At 48.6% G+C, this 25860-nt stretch overlaps 1 protein-coding gene across 1 annotated transcript; it reads right to left on the reverse strand.

Annotated features, from left to right (window-relative positions):
• Positions 1-4366: 4366 nt before the first annotated feature.
• LOC149332808 (serine/threonine-protein phosphatase PP1-beta catalytic subunit) lies at positions 4367-25860 on the reverse strand. The gene is made up of 7 exons (XM_089558394.1): positions 25702-25860; positions 19027-19158; positions 16596-16931; positions 12857-12928; positions 11225-11376; positions 10975-11109; positions 4367-6755 (listed from the first exon to the last, which is right to left on the reverse strand). The coding sequence occupies exons 1-7, from the start codon at positions 25751-25753 to the stop codon at positions 6657-6659; spliced, it is 978 nt and encodes a 325-aa protein (XP_089414520.1). The 5' UTR covers positions 25754-25860; the 3' UTR covers positions 4367-6656.

Here is a 25860-nt window from a genome sequence, read left to right on the forward strand (position 1 = left end):
CTATCTGTAAGAGAGGGTTCACTGATTTCGACATAGAGACTGTTTATCAGGGATGTTCTGTACGCGCCAGTTGAGAAACGTAAACCAAGGTTATGCACGAGGTTGTTGTTTTAGGTATGATGGTCTCACAGACGATGCACCCATAATCTAGGCAGGATCGTACTAGAGCACGATAGACGTGCAAAAGGCATGTCCAATCGGACTCCCAGCGTTTACGTGAAAGCACTTTTAGGACTTTTAATGATCGGGAAGCTTTCAGGTTGTTTATGTGTGGAAGGAATGTGAGCTTTTTATCAAAAATTATACCTAGAAATTTGTGTTGTTCTTTTATTGGTAATTCTGTTTCCCTTAGGTGGAGGGTGGGATTGTTCTGTAGGCCTCGTTTGAGAGAGACCATGACAGCCACTGTTTTCCAGGGAGAGAACTGGAATCCGTTCCTGTCCGCCCATATCACTAGTTTATTGTCAATTGTACTCGTCCCTCGCATGTTGATATGTTGATTGATGAGCAGGCAATCTGGAGATCGTTAACATAAACCAAGTACATAATTGATTTTGGGATTATTTGGGCTAACAAATTCATTTTCACGACAAAGAGAGTAGTGCTTAAAATGCACCCCTGTGGTACTCCATTCTCCTGAACAAACTTCTTTGAGATGGTTGAACGCAGGTGTACGCGAAAGGAACGGTTGGATAGGAAGTCTTTTATGCAGTTTAACATCCTTCCCTGGATGCCAAGCTCTGCTAAATTGTGGAGTATAGCGAACCTCCAAGTTGTGCCGTATGCCTTTTCGAGGTCGAAAAAGACAGCAAGACTGTGTTGTCTGTGTATGAAAGCCTCTCAAACAATATTTTCAAGGTGAACTAAATGGTCTGTTGTTGAGCATGCCTTCTTAAACCCACAGTGATGAATGTCAAGGAGTTCCCGAGATTCAAGCACGAAGGTTAGCCGGATATTCAATACGCTTTCAAAACACTTAGCAAGGCAGCTAGTAAGAGCTATTGGCCTATAACTGCTAGCGGATGTTGGCTACTATCCAGGTTTTAGGAATGGCACTGCAAGGGCTTTTTTCCAAGTTTCCGGAACTTTACCTAATGTCCAAATTTTGTCAAAAAATTTCGGAAGTGCTTCAACAGAACGTTGGGAAAGATGTGCCAGCATTTCATAGTGTATTTCATCAGGGCCTGGAGCAGTGTGTTTGCTGGCAGATAAAACTCTATTTCTTGGACTGTAATTAATCTATTGAAAGGTTCATTTGTGCAACAAGTTATTGGAAGTCTGTTTTTCTCAGCTGTGTTTTTTATTTTAAAAATGACTCTGATTAGTGAGCAGAACTGTAAACACTTGAGAAATATTCACCCAGGATGTCTGCTTGTTCTTCTATACTTGTTTGTGTATCAGGGGCTGTAAGAAAACGAATTGTAGAACGGGAGAAGTTGCCATTTAGTTTACGAACTTGCTCCCACATTTTTATGGATGTGATTGAACTGTTTATGGATATGTAATTCTTCCAGGAGGCTTTCTTGGCATTACGACGTGAGTAGAATACCAGCGAAAAATTCCCCAATTTAGTTTGTTCCTTTTTTGATTCTCACATTCCTTGCCATTCACAGCTTGTGGTTGTTTGGTTTATTGGGGTTTAACGTCCCAAAGCAACTCGGGCTATGAGAGACGCCGTAGTGAAGGGCTCCGGAAAATTCCAACCACCTGGGGTTCTTTAACGTGCACTGACATCGGGCAGTACACGGGACTCAAGAATTTCGCCTTCATTGAAATTCAGCCGCTGCGGCCAGGATCAAACCTGCGTCTTTCGGGTCAGCAGCCGAGCGCCGTAACCACTGAGCCTGTTCTGTTTTTGTTTGCAGTTCTCAGTTGCATGTTCCTTCGAGGCACATTTTGTGCAGGTTTTGAGACCGCGGCAGCTGTTTGACCCATGGCGGCATCTTTGACAGTTGAAGCATCTGCATGGATTGGGTACATAAGGACGGACTTGAATTTTCATGCAACCTACGTCTATTGCTTCAGGTGATGTGCTTGCATAGAATGTGAGGATCAGGTCCTTAGTAGGGATCTCCTTGTCAGCTTTACAGACAGTTATTCGCTGGACATTTACCACATTTTGGTCAATGAGACCACCCAGCACTTCCTTTTCAGTGATGTGGAGGAAGTCAGGGTCAGAAATTACACCTCAAAAGTATTCATCGATCTATAGGCAGAGATAGTGACTGGGACATCCCCAATAGATTGAGTGTTCAAGAGCTTTGCTTGCTGTAGTTCATTATCCAGTTCAAGTAGCAGGTCTCCACTGCCTGTTTTGCTCACTTTGTACCTTAAGGGGGGATGAGGGGATCGAAGGCAAGTTTTCTATTTGTCGACTTAGAGTGATGAAATTTGGCAGACTGGCTTAAAACAGCATCAAACAATCAGATATAAAGTTTCACAATGACAGCTTCAGTAGGCTCCCTTTTATCACTGCTTATATGTTGTCCTCATGTTGCTTGCTTGTGGAAAGCCTGACATGACAAAAGAACAGTCTACAGGTCTGTAAATGCTTTTAATATTTGCCAAGAAGTGTGGTGTAAGTCAAGACTCAATTTTTTTTTTAATTTCTCCGGTCTTTTTATTAAAGGACACAATATGCACCTTCTTTTATGTCTCGTGCTCTAATTGCCGTGTAATAAAAACATGCGAGCCTAAATGGTAATTCTGAGACTGTCTTGACACAGACCACATTTCAGTGATCACAACAAAACAAACGGGGTAAAAATCCATGCACCCATTGCTGTGCTACGCTTTCCACGAGCAAGGTATTAAGCTCAAAACTTTCGAGAAAACAAGCCTGAAAGTTCTAAGCTAACACACACCGTCTATGTGTAGATGCCGACAAATATATTTATTTGGAGCGCTTAAAGTTTATTTTTGGGTGAAATATTTGAGTACAACATAGAAACAGTGTTGGAGATGCCAAAAAGTGTACTTTTGAAAAATTGACTTTTTTCGCGATTTTTGCGATCTGATCCCCACATCCCCCCTTAAGCCTAGGGCATCTATCTGTCAGACATTTTTGTACTTGGAAAGGGGACAAGATTTGGGCTGGTTTTTCTTCAAGTTCGGAGTGTATTACATGATATTTAGCAAAGGTTTTTTTGGCTTTTTACAGGAAATATGCAGTAACTTCGGTCCGCCTCCTTTTCTCGGGGCGATCAGTTTTTGTAGAAATGGAAGCCATAAAATGGGTACGTTGTTCGGCAACGGTGCCAACCGCCCACCATGGAGCCCAATGAGGGGACGGGACAAGAACTTGCAAGCAAGCCCTGCCCACGCCAGCTGTACACCACCACTATAACCTAATATGGTGAAACACAGGGTTGTCAGCCACACAAGGTTTAACCCTCGCCGCCAGGAAAAAGAAAACACGAAGAAGAGAGTAGGAGATACGACAGCAGTGAGAAAGAAGATAGGAAAGTGAAAGATGTAGAGGAGGACAGGAAAAGGCGACTGCTGATTTACCCCGGTCGGGTCAGGCCGGAGGTGTCGTCTACAGGAAACTGGGGTCTAAGTGGTGTGTCGCCTCTGCCGAAGGGTCTTAAAGGTCCAAACACTCGGTGTCAGCTCAACCACCGGGATCCCCATTTCCCCGGACATGGCTATGCCACGCACGGCTAAGCGCGGGTGCTCGGGTCTGTGGTCGCGCACTGCTCACCATCATCCCCTTTTGGGGATGTCCCTGCGGATGCTCAGGAACCCGCGGTGTTGCAACTCACCAACATCTGCATGAAGCAGATGCCCTTGCAGGGGATAGTAAGATTGTTTAACGGTTACTTGAAAATGATAGTAAGAATGGGTAACGGTTACTTGAAAATGATAGTAATAATAGTTAACGGTGTAGTAGTAGATGCATCATTAACAGTAGTTAATGATACCCAGTAAACACACAAACCCACTCAATGCGCACTGCCCCCATGCGCAATCCTCGGGTGGTTTAACAACAGCGCATGCGCAATGCAGTCACAAGATTGCGCAATGGCTGTACCACCCAGAGCTCTCTCCTCAGTTGCTCTCTGAACGTTGGTCGCGGAAGGATGCTCAAAACAGGCGTTATTCCAGACAGTCAGCAGCAAAATTCGCCAAACCATCTTCCACAGTTGCCAAGCAGAGGGCAGCAACAGAGGTGGTTCAAGGCTTTCGCCTCTGCACACTTTAGATCGTCAAAGTGCTCCCCTGAATTTTTTCGCATCTTGTTTCCATCTAAATGCAGCTGTTGCGGGCAAGATTCAATACGGTGACCTTGGTATTCAGCAGCCACAGTGGGTAGCTTAGGTGCTCCTGCCTTCCTCTGCCGTTGAGCAAAGACCACAGCAGTCCATTTCTTTCCCAACTGTTTATTAACCTCTGTTTGAAAGGAGAAAGACATGCCTCTTAACAACCTCAAGCTTCCAAAAGAGAAACGGCCGCTACACGGCAAGCCGCGTCGGTGGCCGCTAATGCCACGGCGCCTACAACCACACTGGCACAGCAGCGGCGGTGTTACACACTCCCATTTCAGGCCCCACAGCCAGCTCTCGGCTCATTTTATTCTGCTCAGCTGTCCGAGCTGCAGCTCACACTGCATGATACACACAAGCCAATGGCTGTGCAACATTAAGGGCCCGTGCAAAGATGGCCACTGGGCTTCACCTACTTTTCGCTGAAGCAACAAACACCGCACAACACCTTTGTTTTGTGACGCACTTGAACCACACCCTTTCATCAGGGAGAAAAAAAACGCAGCGTGTCTATGGCTAGTCGTTATGGGTCTTGCACAACAGCGGGAGGAGTCCTTTTCAAAAGCAGCGCTTAAAATATTTCACAGACAGGTTACTCCCAGTGCAACAGCTCATCAAAAAGCAGAACACGTCCAAAGAAAAACTATTCTGCCAGCAAAACTACTGATGGCAAAAAGCGGTTACGTGAATGTGAAGAAAGGGATCCAATTTTACCACTCACCCTGAGTGCCCTACTGACAGCAGTTCCACATAAAGAGACAATCAGATACACCATGGTCTGAGGACCAATGTTTGCCAAGGGAGTTCTCTGCGATTCCCTCGTCAATCGTGCCTCAAATACGTTCCCAGGTGGCGCTTGCAGCAAAGAGCGCACCCACGTGCGCATCTTGCAAGCAGTGCGCGCATGCAACTCTGCCTTGGCGAGTCGTCATGATTCATGGCCACCTTTCAACGACCACACTACACTCTGGAGACGCCACCCTGAGCACTACACAACAGATGCCACACTATTCCACACGACAGTTTTTCTTCAATCCATTGCCACATGTGTGGATGACACAGGGTGAACGCAAAAGAAGGCATGGTGTAACAATGGCATTGTGAGCTCCTATGTGGAAGATGTGTGTCTCAAATAATACACTCACAAGAAAGTCGGCACGAACACTCACCTGCTTACATGGAAGGGACGAAAACAAAGGGATGGAGGCAAACAACCGGGACGGTATGAAACTTTCCTTCCCCCCAACAAAGTTAATGCTTCAGGAAGAAGAAGAAAATAACAGCAATAGTAAAAAAAGCACAGTGTTGACAGTACAAGCCCAGAGGGGGAAAAATGACAAGGTAGCCTCTGGCTACAGGCCTCACTTCATCAACACCACACAAAACAGAGAGGGGTAAGAAAATTTACACCCTTGCCACCCAGCCTGAGCTGTAAACACCACAGCAAACTAAAAAAAAAAAACAAAAACAAGAAGAAAGGTGGGAGTACAACAGTCTAGCAGTTTGCCAGACCACTAATGCTATTAGATGCATCGCGCAACCCACTCCTCATTTCCTCATTTTTGAAGCAAATATTCCACAATTTCCCCCACTGTCTGAAACAATAGCACTGCATGCAAATGTTTCAGAGCAAAAAAAGTCGACACAAACTTGAGCTTTGCTTACTGAGAGGTCCAATTGTGTCACTCGACACACTGTGGATCCCAAGCTTTACAGACACTGGCACTCCCCATCGCAAGTTCATCACACACAAGAACAGCGACCTCCCAGGCAGGCCCCCAGGGGATTCCAGGGCCAGAAGCATGCATCCAACAGCTCAAACTGGCCCCACTTTGCAACAGCGTCAGCGAGGGGGGCACAAGCTCCTACCCTGTTCACAGCAGTCACTTCTTCCTCAGCTTTCTGGCCCTCGCACAGTGGAGATACCAAACAGAGGCACAGAAGGGGAGGAAAATTAACACACAAAAAAAAAAATGTGGGGACGACATGAGCAACAGAGAAGAAGATGAAAGATGAGATAGTTTTACACGAGAACCATCACTCAATGAGACAGGGATTATAACCTTTCAGACGACGCAACAGCGGAAAGAGCTGGGAGGGTGGTACACGCAAAAAAAGACTAACAGCAGATGGGGGGACTGAGCCAAAACAATGTGGGGCCAAAGAAGAGGGCTACGAAGACGGTGGCCGAGAAGAGACAGGGCTGAGGCAGCGTGGCGGCGGCGGCGACGACAATGGCTTGGAAACCGAGGGGATGCGGGGAAGAGGCAAGCATGTAAGTTCTTCTTGTCTGTCGGCGGTGGTGGCGTCGTGTTGGGTGGAGACACTCCGTGTGGTTTTCTTCGTTCCCCCCTCGTTCCTGTCCTCCTTACGTCCCCAGAAATACGACATTCACTTCTTCTTGACGGGACCCCGGGGCGGTGTGACGGGCCGGCCGGAGTTCAGACCACCGTACTGGTACTTGGCCTTCTTTTCCGAGGGCTTCAGAATCTGCAGGAGTAAAAACCCCAGAGGTTGGTTTGGTTTTATGGTTTAACGTCCCAAAGCGACTGAGGCTATGAGAGATGCCGTAGTGGAGGGCTCCGGAGATTTCGACCACCTGGGGTTCTTAACGTGCACTCACATCGCACAGCACACGGGCCTCTAGAATTTCTCCTCCAAAGAAATTCAACCGCTGCGGCCGGGATCAAACCCACGTCTTTCAGGTCAGCAGCCGAGCACCATAACCACTGAGCCACCGCGGCGGCATAACATAATAACCCCAGAGGTAAACAGCCTGAGAACTGACGTTAAGTCACAAAGCAAACTCGAGAAACAACATGAAAGAACAAACATAAGCACAAATACCCTACAAAAAACACTTCCAACAAAATGAGTCATGGTCAAAACCACCAGTGCAAGATGGTGCCACTTGTATTCAGCTGATACCATCATACACACCACTACCACGCAGTCACTCCAGCACATGTCAAAGAGGACGTGATACATGCTGAAGTGGCCAAGGTCGGATACCTCAGGTTAGTGGCATGGCACAGCTTTAAGGGGGGACGTTTTAGAAAACAATAAGGTCTCTTTAATCCCATCCTGAAAAATATTCACTGAAATCGGCCCAGAAGTCACCATAAAAAATGCTTTCGTGACCATAGGCAGCAAAAACCTGGCTGAAATCTCCTTGAGAATGTGCGATAGCTCTGCTTTTGCACTGCTGCTCGCAGCAAGACTGCTTCTCCTGCAATCTTCCTTCCATCAAAACCACATGCCTATGATGAAAAACGAACGCAAGAAAAGTGGAAATGCAATGGCCTCCGGAAAGCCACTGCTTAGCGCCAATAAGCCTGGCTTGCCAAGCGATGCTCCCGGTACTCCACTAACACCAACACGGCACAGTGTCTAAAGGCAACACTGATACGGCTGCCCTGCCTTGTTCTCACCGCTTCCAGGATGCAGCGCTATGGCAGCTGTAGCAAAACAAAATATAATCTCGCACTTCGAAAGCGACGGTGCTGCGGATTGCTGCGATGACCCAGCACGGAGCTATTGTTGAATTTGAACAATTGCGCATTCGATTAAAAAAATACGGCCACCTCGTGCCTCCTAACTAGAAAATAACTTAATGCCAAAGTCCACAAGGAATTGTTTTACATAAAATTAGGCAAGTTACAAATTATAGAAGAACGAGGTAATAGAAAAAGCAACAAAATAACCCCATTCACACAAGATTTGGAACTATTCTCATACAAGCAAATTTGCATCGATTCGCCCTCTGTCACCATAATGTACAGTCAGGCCGGAATGAAACGCGAACAGAGCATGTCAAGAAAACAAAATATTCTGCCTGCCTGCTTTCAGCTGAAGTGCACAACTAGCCTGATTCATGTGCCTGGGTAAATGGCCTACTGAAATGCATAATCGAAAATAGGTTGTAAAGGAATATCTCGCTGTAAAGCAGAAATATATGACATACCGTATTTACTCGCATAATCGGCGCACTTTTTTTCCAGAAAATCCGGCTCAAAGTTCGGGGTGCGCCTATTACGCGGGGTAAAATTTCCGGAAATTTTTCTACTCTCAAAATTGAACACACCGCGTAAACGCACTCGTGTACGGACCGCACCCCGTTTTCCCGAAGAAAATACAGTCGACGACCGATTTTTCGGACTCTCTAGGGACCGCGAAAACGACCGAAAAATCGGGCAGTCCGGAAAATCAAATTTCACCGAAAAAATCGCGGACTTATTACCACTATGCCGGAGAAAGCGGCCAATTGTATTGCACACATTCTAAAGCTCCTCATGACTATATTTCGCCGCGCGAAATACCGTATAAACGCATATAAGGGCCGCACTTTTTTTTTTCCAGATTCGAGGGCCAATTTTTGGGGTGCGGCCCATACACGCGATATGCAAAAAAAAAAAATTAAGTAAAAACACACCAACCAGGGAATGAGCGACATTTATTCTACGTTCAATCGTCACTCGCGAAGTATTTAGACTCCTGAGCTGGTGCTGCGCTGTGGTGCACGCTCATGCCAAAAGAAGCCGCGCAGCATGTCCGCTGTCAACGCGTAGCCGTTGTTCCGAAATTCCATCACATAGAGGAGCAGCTCTTCTTCCAGTTCAGGAAACTCGCACGGCTTGACTCGGAAAGCGCGCTTTTTGCAGCTTGTGTTTCTCTTTTGGTTGCGCCATCATCGGACGCACTTCTCGGCCACGTCGAATTTCCCGCCCGCCGCACGCTTACCGACCGCGTTCGAGAGCTAACTCCCAGCCGTATAGCTTAAGGTGCTTGCCCATCGCGCTAAAACTGTGAAGCTCGGCGGCAGCACGCGAAAGCCACTATCACGGCGAACGCGCTAACACGCATGCTGACACGCCACGAAAGGCTGGAGCTGGCGATACTGATGCCGACGTGAACAGCGGAAAATCGCGACCGAGAAAAATTTTGATGATAATGATCACGGCGCCGTCCATAGACGGCACTTGGAAGCTCCGGTGCGCGCGCGTGGCCTCCGCGAACGGCGCAGCGCCGGAGCAGATCGCGGCCGCGATAAGATCCGGCGGCGCGATAAGATCCGGCGGCGCGCCGCGCGCTTCGATCGCGGAGACCACGGCGTGCGCGTAGCCTCCGCGATCAAGCGCTCCGCGATCGTATTCGCGTTCCGTGTTCGGGACTAAAGACTCGGCACAGATGAGTTTCGTGAACTCAGACTACGGTTCAAGTTCGTGCGGCGGAAGACATTCAAGGACAGTACGAATTCGAAAACACGCGAGCGCAATGTGCCGACTCGCGCAGAATTTCAGCGTCGCAAGAGGCTCCCTTTAAGCTTGAATTTCGTTTTGTTTGATCAAGTTTTCGATATCTCCTGCATGAGGTTCCACTGTACACATTATATGGCGGCTTGGGTACTGGCGGCGAGTGCGAACGAGGTCCGAAAAATCGAGTGGTCAGTTGCGGTGCGTCCGAAATTTCAAGCGCTCTTACACATTGGCTCTATGGGCCATGTCGCGGTGCCGCGAAAAAGTCCGAATAATCAAGCATGTCCGAAAAATCAGGCGTCCGAATTTTCGGTCGTCGACTGTATTTAAAAAAAAAGATCCGTGTAAGGGCCGCACCGAAACTTTCCACGACCCACGCGGGAATAGCCTTCGGAATGCACGCGCCGAGGCCTCTGCGATCGGCTCCGGCTGCGCGCAACGGGCGCTTGATCGCGGAGGCCACACACGCGCACAGCAGCTTCCAGACGCCACCCACGGAGGGCGCCCGAGGTAGAGCTTAACATCATCATCAACGTTTTCCTCCGCCGCGCCGCGAGCTTTCGCTATCCATATCGCCATCAGCATCTGCAGCTCTTTTTTTTTTTTGTTGCTGTCAAGTGTCGGGATCTGCGGTAGCGCGATAGTTCATCGTGTTTATGGCTTTGCCGCAGAGCATTGCTGTTTTAGCTCGACGGCCAAGCACCTTAACAGCTGCACGGCAAGGAGTTTGCTCTCGAACACGGCTAGCGTGCGGCAGGTCGGAAAATACGACGTGGCCGAGAAGTGGGGCAGTTGCGACTGCGGCGTCCCTAAATTTTCGTACGCGACTCCAAGCGCCGAGGTTTTCGCGGGCCTAAGTCGGGAACGTTTCTGGCTGGAGATGAAGCTTTCCAAACAGACGCTTAAAGTGAGCATCCCTGAAAACTGTGTGCGGCTGTTCTACGCGATGTCGTTGTACGTTCTGTGGGTCCGCAGCAGCACTAGTGAGGACTAGTAGTCAGTTCAGCAAAAGCTTTGTTAAAATAAAGATTGGGGAGCGGGGGGTGGCGAGGTGTCGGCTTGCAATCGTGTAAATACAGTATTGATCACAGTGCCAAGTTCGGGGTGCGCCTTTTATGCTCGGAAATAAAAAAAATCTGATTTTTCGCGCTCAAACTAGGGGTGCGCCTATTATGCGAGTGCGCCTATTATGCGAGTAAATACGGTATGTGTGTTTGCGTTTCATTCCGGCCTGACTGTACACATCCATTCTGTAGAAATAAAGAAGACATTAGAAGTACCAAAATGTTGGAAAAATATGCAGAAACAAAATAACAGTGGCCTGAGACATCAGAAGTACCGAAATGTTGGGAAAATCTGCAGAAACAAAATACAGTGACCTGACTGAAAAAATACAAGTGTTCCCATGGCAAGCAAGAGCATTCCAGCCCAGCACACTCCTGAGACGCACATACCTGGAAACTGCACATGAGCGTCTCGTCGACGGACATCATGCCGCCCGCATTGTCGAATTCACCGCAGTAGTTGGGCGCCGAGAAGAGGGTCACCAGTTGGCGCTTGGCAAAGAACTCGTACCCGTCCTCAACCACCTGCATGGCGACAACAGTTGGACATTGGCTCCGACCATTCAAGCACGAGTGAAGCACGCAGACAAGGCACACCAAGTCTGAACCCTAGTCTGGCAAACGTTCACAAAGAACCCACCTGGTGCGCTCTGCATATTAAGTCCAGGTCGTGCCTGTTGAGGAACTTGGAGACCACATCGGCCCCAAAGGTGAAGGAGACGCCACGGTCATTCTCGCCCCAGCCCTGGACATCCTTGTCTGGATCTGACCAGAGCAGGTCGCACAGGAGGCCTGCACCCAGAGAAGAGCCCCGTTCAAGCGCAACGCTGAAAATAATTACTATACTCCGTTTCATACACAGCAGGCAACGCTGCGGAGGTTGCTGAAGTAGTGCGTCCGCGAAACCATATTACTCCGCCACGTATCATTCGTTCTTCTCGAAACTACGGTCATTGTTTGGGCGAATACAAAGATCGGCATAAAACGATGCGGTAGCATTGAAAATCACGGTCGAAGCTGTGAGGCGCTCAGTGTTCGGGCTCTCCGTCCATAATTTTCACGGAGTCACACTACTTTTTCGGCGCGGATTCAGTAGAAGCGATTCGCCCTACCAACCGTGTATCATACCGCCACGTGTGCTTTTTGCTTCTCGAAATCTCGACGAGTCGCAGGACGAAAACGTGGCAAGAGGTAAGACGAAGTCCAGGAGGTGCCAGTCACGGCACTTAAGATTTGTCGCTACGCAATATGTTCGAGTTCGCTTTGGTTGTGTGGCGAACTACTTTTTGGGTGCGGACTTAGCAAACGCGAACAGGAGCGCTAGCTTTGGCAGTGTTGCCTGCTATGTATGAAACAGAGTATACACGCCAGAAAACCCAAACAGCGGGTGCAGCGTAAACAGCATGCACGCTATAAGATGCCAGCTCATCAACCCAGGCCCGGAAAGCCATGCCTGCTGATGTCACTTCGGATGCGGGGGGTAATCCACTTCAGCTCCTGCCTCAGGAACCAGAGAACCTGGCACGGGCCACAGCCAATTATTACCCAGATCTGGTGCGTTACAGATCTCAAAAAAATTAGCTGTGGCTTAGCTCTGGTTAAGCCTGAGTGATTGCGAAAGAGTCCATGAAACTACTCTCTCTCACTGAACTTGTAGAACGCCGCCGGGCTCACCATTCTGCGGCATAGGCACGTTGCTTAGCCAACCGCTCGTCTTTCTTCATCTGTCTCCTCGGCACGGCGCCGGCGTTTGCGCGCGACGTCTTGTACAACTCCTCAGACATGACTAAGCAGAGCGCGCCTGCGGCGCCCCGTTTATCCTCTCCTAGCGAGCGCCCTCACGCAGCGGGCCGAGGAGGCCGTCACGTGGTAGCCGCCGCGCCGAGCGAAGGAACGACTACGGCAGAAGAGACGAGTTGGGGCCCCTGCTCTCCTCTGGTCGTGACGCCACGCTGCCACGTGGTCGTGCGCCGCAGCTGCGCCGGAGCGAAGGAACGACCTCCACCGACGGCAGAAAAGTGCTAGCAGTATTGCTTTCGCAATAAAAGAGGTCGATGGGCGTCGCCATGTTGGGCACTGGGCTGTGCTCGTAGTACAGGAAAGAGTTGAGGATTACGCTCCCCGCAGCCCAGAAAACTGGTTTTCCCGAGGGCTGTGAAAAGGTCTATACGCAGCAAGTCTACACCACCAAGGGCCACTCTACACACCAACAAAGGAGTCGAGAAAAAAAGTGCCCAGGGTGGCGGGGCTGCCCAGCTGTCCCACAACATACCCGTGTCAGGGACGTCTGTCGGCCGCATGATGCGCCTGATCTGTTCCATGGACTGGAGGTCGGGAGAAAGCCCTGCAAAAGAAGACAGTGCACATCACACACTCTGTTTGCACAGGTCACGATCGGGAGTGAACAACTTAGCCTTGATTCAATCTCGCACACACACACAGAGGGAATTTATGAGGCGCTCCTGTAGATGTAGGCTTCAAAGAAATAAGACGTCAAACTTCTGGGTGCATGTCGTCTTCTTCAGAATGACGTGCAAGACAGTATAGTACGCACAAGTATACACAGTATAGTACGCCAACATCAGCCAAGTAACTTATACAGTAGAATCACGATAAACGGAAATCGGTTAAACGGAACTACCGCTTAAACGGAACAAACGCCTCGCGATTGGTTGGTTTTGTATTAAGCCAATGTAAAAAAAATCTCGTTAATCGGAACTCAAATTTTGCGACCACCGCGTTAACGGAACCGAAAAACTCGAAACCGCAACTAGTTGGACAAGCGCAGTGCCATCGCGGTACGCATCAATGCTCCCCTCCTCCTCCTCCCCGCGTCACCTCTCCGGTTTCCGTCTCCGGCGGTTTCCGGTTTGCTCGTACACTGCCCTCCGCATCGCTCGCTCGCGTTCACGGCGGTTGTGTTCAGTTAGGCCTAAGCCCTAGAGCTTTTGTTCGGTCCGATGGCAGCGCAAAAACGACCGCACAATGCACTTGCGTTGGAAAGGAAGATGGAGATCATCAACAACTTCGAGAGTGGTCGCTTCACGAAAACGGCACTAGCGACGAAGTACGCCGTCCCCAAAAGCAGCCTAACAAGAATTCTTCAGGACAAGGACAAGCTGCGGGAGGCGTTCGAGACGTCACGCTTTGGTCCTCAAAGAAAACGACTGCGAGCGGCTGACCACGAAGACTTGGAGAAATGCCTGGTGCTTTGGCTGCGCAGAGCCCGCAGTGAAAACATCCCAATCAGCGGGCCACTAATTCGTGCAAAAGCGGAAGAATTTGTTCTTCACCTCGGCATCGAGGGTTTCTCGTGCAGCGAGGGGTGGCTGACCCGGTTTAAAGAGCGCAATGGACTGGTGTTTCGTGCTGTTTCAGGGGAAGCTGCCGCTGCTGACGCGACGGCATGCGGAGACTGGCGAGAAAGACGGCTGCCCGAGATTCTGGAGGAATACGATCCAGAGAACATCTACAATGTAGATGAGACTGCACTCTTTTACAAGTTGCTCCCCTCAAAATCGCTATCATTTAGAGGAGAGAAATGCACCAGAGGGAAACTGAGCAAGGACAGGCTGACCGTCCTTATCGGTGCCAACATGACGGGCAGCGATAAGTTGAAGCCGCTAGTGATCGGCAAATCGAAGCATCCTCGTTGCTTCAAAAACGTCGCAACCTTGCCCGTTTCATACCAGGCCAATGGCAAGGCGTGGATGACGCAAGCCATTTTTAGTGAGTGGATTTATCGCGAGGATGCGCGCTTCTCTCGCAACAAGCGGAAAGTTTTGTTCCTGGTGGATAACTGCCCTGGACACCGAACTGTGCCAGGTTTGAAGTCCATACAGCTGGAATTCCTGCCAGCGAACACCACAGCACTGCTGCAGCCTATGGATCAGGGTGTGATTCAAGCGCTCAAGTCGCGCTTCCGCAAAAATCTTCTTAGGAGGATGCTCTTATGCATGGACCAGGGGAAAGAGTACAAGGTAGATGTACTGCGTGCCGTTTACCTCCTGGATGATGCTTGGCGGCAGGTTAGTGCAACCACCATTGCCAGCTGCTTCAGGCATGCGGGGTTTGCCGCAACCACAGAAAAACCCAGCACACAGAGTGAGCCTGATGATGTTCACGACGCAGCCGAGGAAGATTTGCTACTAGAGAATTGTGCTGCGATGGGCATTCAACTTGATGAATATGTCCAGATCGACAGCGATGTGGCAACGTGCCCAGAAAATACCGTGCACAGCATTATAGCTGATGTCTGCCCCCCTGATGAGAGTGAAGACGAGGAGGAAGAGCTTGAAAACGAGACCGCTGACTCTGATCCTGTGGTGACACCTGCGCAGGCGGAATCGGCAGTCCAAATGCTGAAGAGTTTCTTCCAACGAGAAGAAGGTTCGGAAGTGTTTCTGCACAGCCTGTCAAGTATGGGTGATGCCATTAACAAAAAACGGCTGCGAGAGCTCAAACAAGCAAATATAAAATCCTTTTTCACTAGCCAATAAGTGGTAATTCCCACTCTTTTGACTTTTTTTTTTAAATTTCAGTACTAGTACTACTGGAAAAAAAATTCACTGCTTATTTTTCTCTAATAAAGTTTGTTCTCATAGTGTACCGTTCTCCTTATTACCTAGATTTCGCAAATTGAGATCCGCTGAGACTGCCAACTGCGCGCGCGCGCGCCAGCCGCGTAGGGATCACGCGGAAGCGGATTGCGCAATGCTGATCCTATTCTCTCTCTAAACGAAACTCCTGATAAACGGAACATATTTTCCCGGTCCCTTGAGGTTCCGTTTAACGAGAGTCCACTGTAATTGAATTTTGTTTTCCCATGTTTCGGTTCCGACAGCCGACCAGTGGTTGCGACATAATTGCTGCTAGTGGGGTTCCTCAAGGGGGCTCCTGAGCACCCTTTTGCCTGGGATAGAAAGAATCCTTCAAGTACAGCACCATACAGTACACTGTCCTGTACTAAGCTATGCTGAGCAGACAAGGGTAGGGAAATAAGGGACCCGTTATGACATACACATGAAGGAAGCCAACAGAAACCAAGGAAAGCCTAGGGGAATGTTTCTTTCTAATTTGTCATAATGACCAATGGGAAATTATCTTATGGCTGCGAGATGGTTAGAGAACAGAAACCACATGCCGCTGTTGTCTACACTTCCTCCCAATATCCGTGCGTTTGCTGGCGACATGCAGAAGGCAGTATGACCATCGTATGTAGACCTTGTGAAAGCGGTTGGTGCCCAACATCTGTGTACACGTCGCGGAGATATTTGATCATGGGGAGCTTCAGAAAAAGCACATAACTACTGACCCCTTCCGCGGGGCATATTGTAAATAGGTTAGCGATTTTTTTTTCGGTGAAATTTGATTTTTGGACAATTTTGCGGTTCCTAGAGTCCGCAAATGTCGACTGTAGAAGGGTAGACTCATTTTTATTTTATTTTGAATTTAGCAGATTCCATTTCATTCCAAACCATCAGTGACTGGAACAGCTAACCAGCTTCGTGTGTATGGTCTCTTGACCTGATAAGTGACCATTGTTAGTTTGTTTTGTTAGTTTCTTCTTCTTTTCCATGTCATTTCGCGCTGCTCGTTTTCTGCTTGCACTTTGCTATTATTGCTCAATTTGTGTTCTGTTCTGTATCCACTCCTGCTTGGGCCTCACGGCCTGCAGTATGCTATAAATAAAATAAATAAAGAAATTTATTTTTCCAGTATATTGCGCCACAGCGCCAGTTTTGGCCGTGGTGTTTCTTTACATGCAGCTCTCGCGTGAAGACTCAAGATGCCAACGTAGAACAGAAGCCAAAACAAATGCAGGTGACATCACCTTGGAAATGTTTACAGTAAGTCCTGATTGCTCGATGTCATAAACCGCGACAACGGCAGCAGCTGCCTCCACCTCGCACAACACGAGTGGGAGAGCGGGGGAGGCACCACCGCTAGGGCTAGGAGCCGCAGAGGCATCTGCATCAGCCCACCACCCCGGAATACGAGTGGAGGCTCACCGCCGTGACAGCAGAAGATCTTCTCGTCGATGATGGCGGCGATGGGCAGGCAGTTGAAGCAGTCGGTGAACGTCTTCCAGAGCTTGATGTTGTAGCGCCGCTTGCACTCGTCGTAGAAGCCGTAGATGCGGTTGATGGAGGCGCACTCGTGGTTGCCCCGCAGCAGGAAGAAGTTCTCGGGGTACTTGATCTTGTAGGCGAGCAGCAGGCAGATGGTCTCCAGCGACTGCTTGCCCCGGTCCACGTAGTCGCCCAGGAACAGGTAGTTGGCCTCCGGGGGGAAGCCGCCGTACTCAAAGAGCCGCAGCAGGTCCGTGTACTGGCCGTGGATATCGCCTGGGGCACACAACACATCCCATCACCTCCAGAACAACCACTCACCCTGACTGCAGCGCAACAATGCCTCACAATTATCTCAGTCATTCACCCACTGCAGAAATGCAGGGAAGAGGATGCTTTGTATCTGAACGAAAACAGAGATTCATTAGTAAAAATAGTAAGACTTTTTCCTCATTCCCGGCCGCGGCGGCTGAATTTCGATGAAGGCAAAATTATAGAGGCCCGTGTGCTGTGCGATGTCAGTGCACGCTAAAGAACCCCAGGTGGTCGAAATTTACGGAGCCCTTCACTACGGCGTCCCTCGTAGCCTGAGTTGCTTTGGGACGTTAAACTCCAATAAACCAAACCAATCATGGCAAACACCCAAGGAATGCTTCACTATTCCATACGTACCTTACACTAGGCATTCAAATGCAAAACACACTTGGGATCACTGCACAGCTTCACAGCACAGCCATGACTCTGCAGCAGAATCCACATTTTCGAACAAAAACTAGCCAAGCCAAAAAATACCAAGTTTTCACTTCCTGGCATTCCCTCCGAGAATGAAGTAATCTCAGAGAACTCACTGACACCAGCGCCTCTGTTCAGTGCATGCATTTGACACCATTGGCAACTCAACTTAAGCTTTACCCGAATGTATACACAGTCCGGAAATTGGCAAAACGAGAAAGTTGAAGATACAGCCAGTCTATTCTGAATGCACGATACACCTCCACACACGAAGTAAAAGGTTGAACATGATTTGAAGGTCATTGCTGCCGTTTCAGCCAAATGGAACTAATAAACTTCAAGTTTGGTCACTCTCCAAAAAAAAAAAAATAGCGCAGGACAGAAGCAAGTGGGTAAAGTGTCCCAGTCATCCCCATAATTTAACATGACTTTAAAAACCTAAAGATCACTATGCAAGGGGGAGGATTAAAAAGTGCAGGAAATTGGTGCGAAGTGTCACACAAAGTAGTTTTCAGCACATCAATACAACAAATAAAGCAAGAAAATTGACAATTATAAATTCAACCACATAAGGTGCTATGTACACAATTACGTACCTTGCAAGCTCGCAGCCTTTTTGCCAGTGCAAGCTCTACCAAGCAGAGATTTCTTTATTCCATGTAGATTAAGCATCTTCCCATTGTAAAATGGCTGCTTGCGAACTAATAAACGCAGCAAATTATTTCCAGAAAAGTCAGCGTGGTAGGACTGTCTTCTTCTGTATTTCTAGCATCATGTGCAACTTGAAAAGAAAATCCACAGACCCGAGGCTAACTTTACATATCCTGGTATCTTAGTATACGTTTTAACCATTTTGAAAGTTTGTAAAATTTGTTTTAATGTGTGAGAAAAATTACTGTGTTCTCTTGGAAAACTGATGAGTTCGCTTTCTTGGGTCTTGGATATGCTATTGTGAATACTGATTTGATTTCTTTTTTAATCTAACATGGTGTTGCTGTTGCTAGGCGACAGCACAAGATCCAAAGAAGACAAGATTCTTTGTTGGTGTTGATGAGCATACGAGTGCTGTCGCACTGAATGTGCAATTACAACTACTCAATACTCATGACTGCAGAGTAAAAGCAGTGCTTTGCTGGCTTTCAATGAAAATAATCAGCTAAGGCTATCACGTGCCACACACAGGGTCACAAACAAAAATTTTGAAACAGTTGCAATTTATTTCAAAAGACACATGAAGGATCTGCAATTTGCAGTTGCAAAGGCCCTTTAATGGGGCCTTTGAGGTACTAATAAATAAAATAAATAACAAGAGCCAGCTAGGGTGACAGTGTTGTACCACCAGTGTCTAATGGAACTTGAACGAAACAAACACAAGCTCGAACAAGAAAAATACTAGTGGCCGGAGAGGAAATACAAGCCTGGCCTATTAACATTTCCAAAGAGCGGTCATTATGCCTTAGATGCAAAATAACAACTGCTCTAGCATTCCAGCTCCCTAGCCTAGCACCTAGCATCTTCTAGTTTTGCAGCTGGCATTTCGATATCTCTTGTTTGCACTTCATTTGACACTGACAGCAAGTAAAACCAAAGTGAAACGCTTTTCCTTCCATGCTCCCAAAAAGGAAGAAACCCAACTCACCGCAAATCTTCAGCGGCGCCTCCAGCTCAAGCAGGATCGGCTGGCTGAGAAAGATCTCTCGGGACTTGAGGCAGAGGCCCCGCACCTCCGCCTCCGTCAGCTGCACCGTCTTTCCTGGGCGGCATCCCCGGACTGCACGGCAAGGCACAGACTGGTGTCACACCCTCTCTCCACGGACTAAGCTTCGGCTTCCCTTCCTGCTACATCAAGCTGCGCAAGTCCTTGACAGAACCCTCAGCAGGTTAGCAGAGGAGACTGCAGCACGTGATACATCGCAACATAGCCTGTTATTGCATGCATGCTAGATGCCACCATAGCCCAGCAAAGCAACCCAATCTAATTACACACCAGTAGTAACAACCAGACTCAGCAGTCAAGAGCATCCCCCCCCCCGGACTACCTGGATGCATTTCTCGGATAATTTTCAGTCAGCCAATCCTTCGAGGGACCAACCTATAGTGACCGAAATGTGTCACGAGATTATGGCGGAAATGAAAAAATTGTGCCGTATAATGTAAAAATTGAGCACTGCAACATCAAATACAAGATTTTAGTATGTTAATTTGGCACTGAAAATCGCATAAAAAGCAATCCTGTGGTGAAAGCCGCCATTATCCATGTATACCACCACGTGACAACTCTGTAAAATATCCCTAATTTGTTTTAGAACAGTAGGTTTTTTTTTTTTTTCAGGAGTGTTTGTCACGTTTTATAGTTTACGCTCTCTCCATTTATCTTTATTTATCTTTTACTTACAGCGCCATTTGGCATTACAGTGGGGGGGTTGATACAGTGTGCCCTTTGATGAAAAGCAACGCTCCCTTCGCATTGTTGACCATGTGCTCTTTGCTTTTGAGACTAGATGGTGTTAGTGTTCTGCATTTCTTGGATAAATGCAGCAACCACAGTCCAGTAAAACTTTCCTCGACAAGGTGTCCCTCAGTTTGCTGAAACAGTTTAAAACGTGGAAACTAAAATGGACACTGCTCTATACTAAACATGTGCAATTATTGTCTGGAAGGTGAAATTTATATTGCGCTTTGGTACAGCACTTTTGCTGGCATGCATTCGCTGTTGTGCTAACTGACCATGGTTTCCAGCATCGAGACACATAAAAATGGATACATGCACTGATTTAAAAATTCTCTAAAAATCTTCTACAGCATTTCCAACAAAGCAGTTTTGGAATCCAGCATCTTAGACAGCAAACTTTCCGTTATGTCAAAAAATTTGTAGCTTAAAATTCAGTGTTTGGTCCCTTTAAACGCATTAAAGGTGCACTGAAGAGGAATCTGAACTTGTCTTTTTGCCGCGGGAACTCGATCTACACGTTCCTAGCATTCTTAGAAACTGCGACTTATTGCCCTGTGTGGCCAATTTCCCTAATTAAATCGAATTAACGTCCGGCTCCCGCCCTTTTTTTTTAATTCTGCCTCGTACGGTGGGCGGAGTCGACCAACGCGTGGAGCGCCTTTCACCCAGTCCCGTGGCGGCTTGCCGCTCTGCCATCGGCGGAGTAATACGTAGTAGTCCGTAGTAGCGAATAGTCCGCGCGTATTTTTATTTCTGCGGGCTTATTTTGTGGCTATATTATCAGCGAATGAAACTATTTATTCACGGAAACCTAAAAAAACAACATAAAGCAAAAGCAAAGCCTCCACGGAGCTGGCTGAAAGGCACTCCACGCGTTGGTCGACTCCGCCCACCGTACGAAGGAGAATTAAAAAAAGAAAAGGCGGGAGCCGGCGTTAATTCGATTTAATTAGAGAAATCGGCCACACAGGGCAATAAGCCGAAGTTTCTAAGAATGCTCGGAACGTGTAGATCGAGTTCCCGCGGCAAAAAGTTCAGATTCCTCTTCAGTGCACCTTTCTTTGCGAGAAGGCTGCAGAGTTAAGAAAGTGTGGCAGAGGGTTGGTGCTACATTCACTGCATTCCCAGTCGCATTGACAGGTGAAAACATCCTTATAATTTTTTTTTCTCGCAAACCAAAAATTTGTCGAATTTTTGCGATGCAGTGTCCACTACCATATCTAGAGTTAGAAGAAAATTTCATACAAGAAATTTAAAATTCACAAATCTGAAAAAAGTGTCTTGACCCCCAAAATGGTTTTAGAAGGGCGAAGCAAACAGGATGGAAATAGATAAAATAGCTGTTATGAAATCTGCTCCACAAGGTATCCATGTGAAAACCATTTACAACGAAAAACCGCCATTGTTCTGAGCATTTCCCTGCAATTCAGAGCCACCGTGGTTCACGACAATTTTTTCCTGCTCGATTCCAGCAATGAAACTTCAGGACGGCATAAAAACCGAGGCATACAAGTGGATACAACATTTGCAAAAATCAAATTTTTGGCCATTTTCGGGAATTTCAAAGCTATGCTCCTCTCCCTCAAGGCGCTTGAAAGAGGCTTTCAATAAAGTTGCAGTATGCCTTGGATGTTAAAGGTCACCGCATCACGAATCTCCTCCAACAAGAATTTTTGGAATGCATTTTGTGGAACCTGAGTTATCTGTAGTCAGAATTTTAATTTCCACGTCCTCATACCTTTCTTCTCTCCTTTTGTTATTTTCTGTACCCTCTCGACCCCACCGCCGGCCGCTAACATGCACTGGTATTTGCTGGGAAGCAGAGCTTCATGACCTGCCAGAATCGCAAAGCTGACCGGCCGCAGCTGTAGTAGCTGTGTGACCCCTCAAAATGCTGGCGTGGCCAATCAACATGATAGCCCTCCACTGCTGATGTAATGAGCTCTACATGTCGCACTGCACACAGATTTGGATGAAAGCAGGGCACCACTGGTCACCTTGCGTGGGAATGTTTAAGAATGCATTGTAGATTACCGGCTCGCGTTTGAGGTCTTGTACGCGGCATGAATGCTCGGTGCTTTGCAAACTACGCAATACAAGGAATTTACAGCCAACCTCAAACACCCCTTCCAGGAACCCTTTAAGTGAGACTAATGAGCGGGGCTTATGGCAGATGTCAAACCAGGGATCAGTGAACTTGAACCTGTGCCCGCAAAACAATGCCCAGCCCCATTGAAGGGACTGCTTACTGGCATGGCTAGCGACCAAAGAATCCAATTTCAATCATTCCTAACTAGACAAACTTGGGTTCCCCAGGACTATCTACAGTTTACACTGTAGTTGTCAGGAAGATAGAGACATCAAGGGGAATGATGAATCTGACACTGGAGGATACAGCACACAGAGAAGCAAAAGCAAGTTTGGAGCAAATTTAGAACTAAAACAAGGTGTGTGGCAACACCACCTCTAACACAAGATTACCCAAGCTAACCTCTACAAGAATATAACCCAAGAACCTGATATGAATAATCTGCCACACACAAGGTGATGTCATTGCCGCTTGTAGGTTTTACGTATGCCCAGCACAGGGTCTATGTTTCCACAGAAGACAAATGCAATTTGGCAAGTGCATATTTTACAAAAGAAGAAAGGCTACAGGAGCCAAGGACTTTGTCCCTAGCTCACAACAGTCGCTCCGATTGCAGCTTAAATTATTTCAACCACACGACACAAACCAGTACCAGTTACCATGGCAACCTGAATCATAACTGCTCCACATCAGTGTTTTAAACAGTTGCATTCACACTGCAACACTGGGTTTGTACTGCATGGCAGGTAGATAAACACTGCCAAGGACTTCGCTATCTAACATTTACAGGCAGTCAGCTACTAAACAGATTAGTAAGAGGATACACGTACCTTACAAGCCCAAAACAAGTAATTACCTATTATCTGCAGTAAAAGGTCAAATGCAGGATTACAAATGACGGAAAACACAAGCAAGGTAATAAACGTGAAATGAGCAGACACCAGATTATAAAGTGAGGGGTGAGTCATGCAAGCACAGGAACTTACTTTAAAAACCACTAAAGCAAAGCAAATTGAATGCCACTGAAAACACTGTGCAACGCAGCTGTCACCCCACTAGATCAAAACTGTCACATCCAGCCTTGTGACCGCGCAAGCATTCCACAGACACTATTCAACAGTTGAGGAATGTGTGGAACGTCGCACAGGTGCATCACACAGCAAAAACGCCCGGTAAAACAGACAGACATGTTTCAAAGAGACTGCCAGCTCCTTGTCGAAGGCCAAGCTAGCCAGAGAACACACTGCAAGCCTGACCCTCAGCTTCTATGCATCACTACCCAGGGAGTCCAGACATGACAGTGGTCACCTTCAACTTCGTGATCATGTGTTTTGACATCTGGCTCAACAGAAAATGTCACATCGAGCTGGTGGCAGCGAAAGATGCGACATCGTCCCATTAGTCAGTTTGTGCAGACGGACTCCGGGCTAGTAAAACGGCCTTTCCGGTTTTCGTGCTGCACGGATTGAGCAAGCCCCCCTCTTCCCAGAGAATGAGCAACATAAGGAGACCGAAGCGAATGAAAACAACGACGAGGCAAAACGAGTCTCCAACAAAGCTCCAGAAAAAGAGACCCGCGCGAAACCTCGCTCCCCAATTAGCCGGAACGAATAACTCCTGGTACGGGGCAGCTCACGTGAAGCCCCGCGTGACAGCGGCAAACCGCTTTCGGGCACAGCGGGACCGCGTTCATTTTTTCTTTCTTTCCGAAACCGTGCCTCTCGGAGACGGCATGGAAGGCCCGTAACCAAAACGCAACACGGACACTGAGATGGAAGCAAGAGGGAGCTCTCAAAATGCGAGCGCAGCGCTCGTCGGAACGTTCTGCCCCACCAATTAGAAACAATAGCCGCACAACAGCCGGCAGCGATACATCTTCGCCGACTGCTCTGCATGCGACAGTCGACAGCCCCAGCCAAACTCTTTCCACCCAGCCCTTTTTGTGGGCGAGTTCCTTTATTATTTACTTCTCTCGAACCCCGATCATATCGCAGCCTGTTCCAACCCACGTAACAACAACACTCGACCCTTATCAGGCAGCCAGCCGCTAATGCGGCAAGCGCGGCTGCAGGGGTGAGGCATTTGCGCCAGGGATATACCGTGCGCGTGATAGTTAACGCTCATTGGCGGACGGACTGATCAGAAGAATCGGGGAAAAAAAAAAAAAAAGCAGCTACTGCGCAGGCCGCTGTTCGACCGAAGCGTCTTCCAACAGGGCAGCCAGGTAATCCGACCGCATGACTCGGCTCCCCCCACCTCCCCCAAATGCGTGTCTGTAGCCCGCGGTCCGCAATTAAAAGGACGGCCACAAAACGGCCCAAGCGCTCCCGGGTCGATTTCCGTGTTTCGCAACCCTAAGCCGCACAGACGGAAATGGTTTACCGGCAACGTGTTGTTTATAAGAGGAGGAGGGTGGAATGGGCAACCCTAGACGCGGCACGAAGCCCTGCACATGCATTTGCGCAACAACAAAACGAAAATAAACGGGCAGACGATGACGCAGCCCTATCTGTGCCGATGCGAGATGGGCTAGGCTGCTACAGCCAGCGCACACGCGCCAGCAGTGTCGTAAAAATAATACGAGGCGGGGCCCCCCTTCTTACGTGCGCCTGCAGTAGGAGACGCTGCGATCAGAAAAAAGCCGGACACGATGCCCTACCCGCCCGTCACGCCGAGTGACGAAACTCCCGAGATTCAAGGTTAAAATACACGAGGTGCACCACTCTCGGAGCGTCACGACAGAGCTCCCCACCCCGGCGTCCGTCCATACGCCGCCGGGCAAAAGCGGACGCTCAGCGCCTACGCAACAATTAAAAAAAAAGAATCCGAGTTATGGGCAATCTTTGATTCTCAATTCGTCGGCGGCTCGAGGCCGAGTTAGAACCCGTTCGCCCATTCGCCACAGCCGCTCCCGACTAGCACGCTACGCTTGAGGCAAGCGTCAGCTAAGCCTACCCACGACACCGACACTGCTCGGCTATCGCTCGGCAAAGCCGGCGAGGCAATCGCCGATCGGAGAGAGAGACCCCAGCGGTGCGCCGAAGCGCTGCCACACCGATGCGACGCGCCCGAAACGTAGAGGAAAACGGCGAAGCCGCGCTTTTTCGCCCTAGGCGGCCGCGGCTGCGCCTCGGCAATAGGTGCAAGGTGCGGAAACAGGCGCAGGTTCACGGACTCGCTGCTTGCACCGCACCTCCGAAACCGTGGCTTATTCGCAGGGCGCCGCAGTCACAAGGTCCCCGCTCGCGACGCGCCGTGCACGAGACACTCTCCGAAACGCACGCAGAACAGGTGGGAAAATAAACAATCGAAAACTACGCCCTAGCTTATCAAAACCAAGACCGCATCTACCGTGCGTACCAAACCCCGGCCATCGGCCATTTCTTTCGGGCCGCCTTTCCCCCTTCCCAAAAGCGCTAGCAGCGGCCTAAGTAGGGTGCTCGAGTTTTGAACGGGCCCACGAGCGTTTTCGCGGGCGTGACCAAACTTGTACAGACTTTTGGCGTTTACAAAGACTGCGAACTTTTTACATCAAGCGTAGCAAGACGCGTACCTCACCCGAAAAGTGAGAGAAAAACTGACCAAGTGGCCGCTCAACCCCGCGGTTCTACGAATGACAATGACAGTATGCACGGCGAAAAACCTGTCGCTACCGGCGTCCCAAAACAAGTCGCATTTCGCGAGAATCACAGCTCAAACACGCTCAGCAGTAATTAGGGACACATGCTTGTTTCTTCCGACGGTTATACGACTGGAAATTAAGATTTACTCACCTTCCAAGAGCCTGGAAATTATGCTGTCTACGTTCAGGTCTCCCTCCGCCATTTTCACCCGCTGATGACATCGAGCGCGCCCCAACGGCGCATGCGCTACAGTTCGGGCGACTGTCGCGCCGCGGCGCACGGCGCGGCGAGCACACGCAAACCGCCCGT

The sequence above is a fragment of the Amblyomma mixtum genome, chromosome 8, assembly GCF_055824585.1.
Source record: "Amblyomma mixtum isolate Tamu chromosome 8, ASM5582458v1, whole genome shotgun sequence".
In the NCBI taxonomy this organism is placed as follows: Eukaryota; Metazoa; Arthropoda; class Arachnida; order Ixodida; family Ixodidae; genus Amblyomma; species Amblyomma mixtum.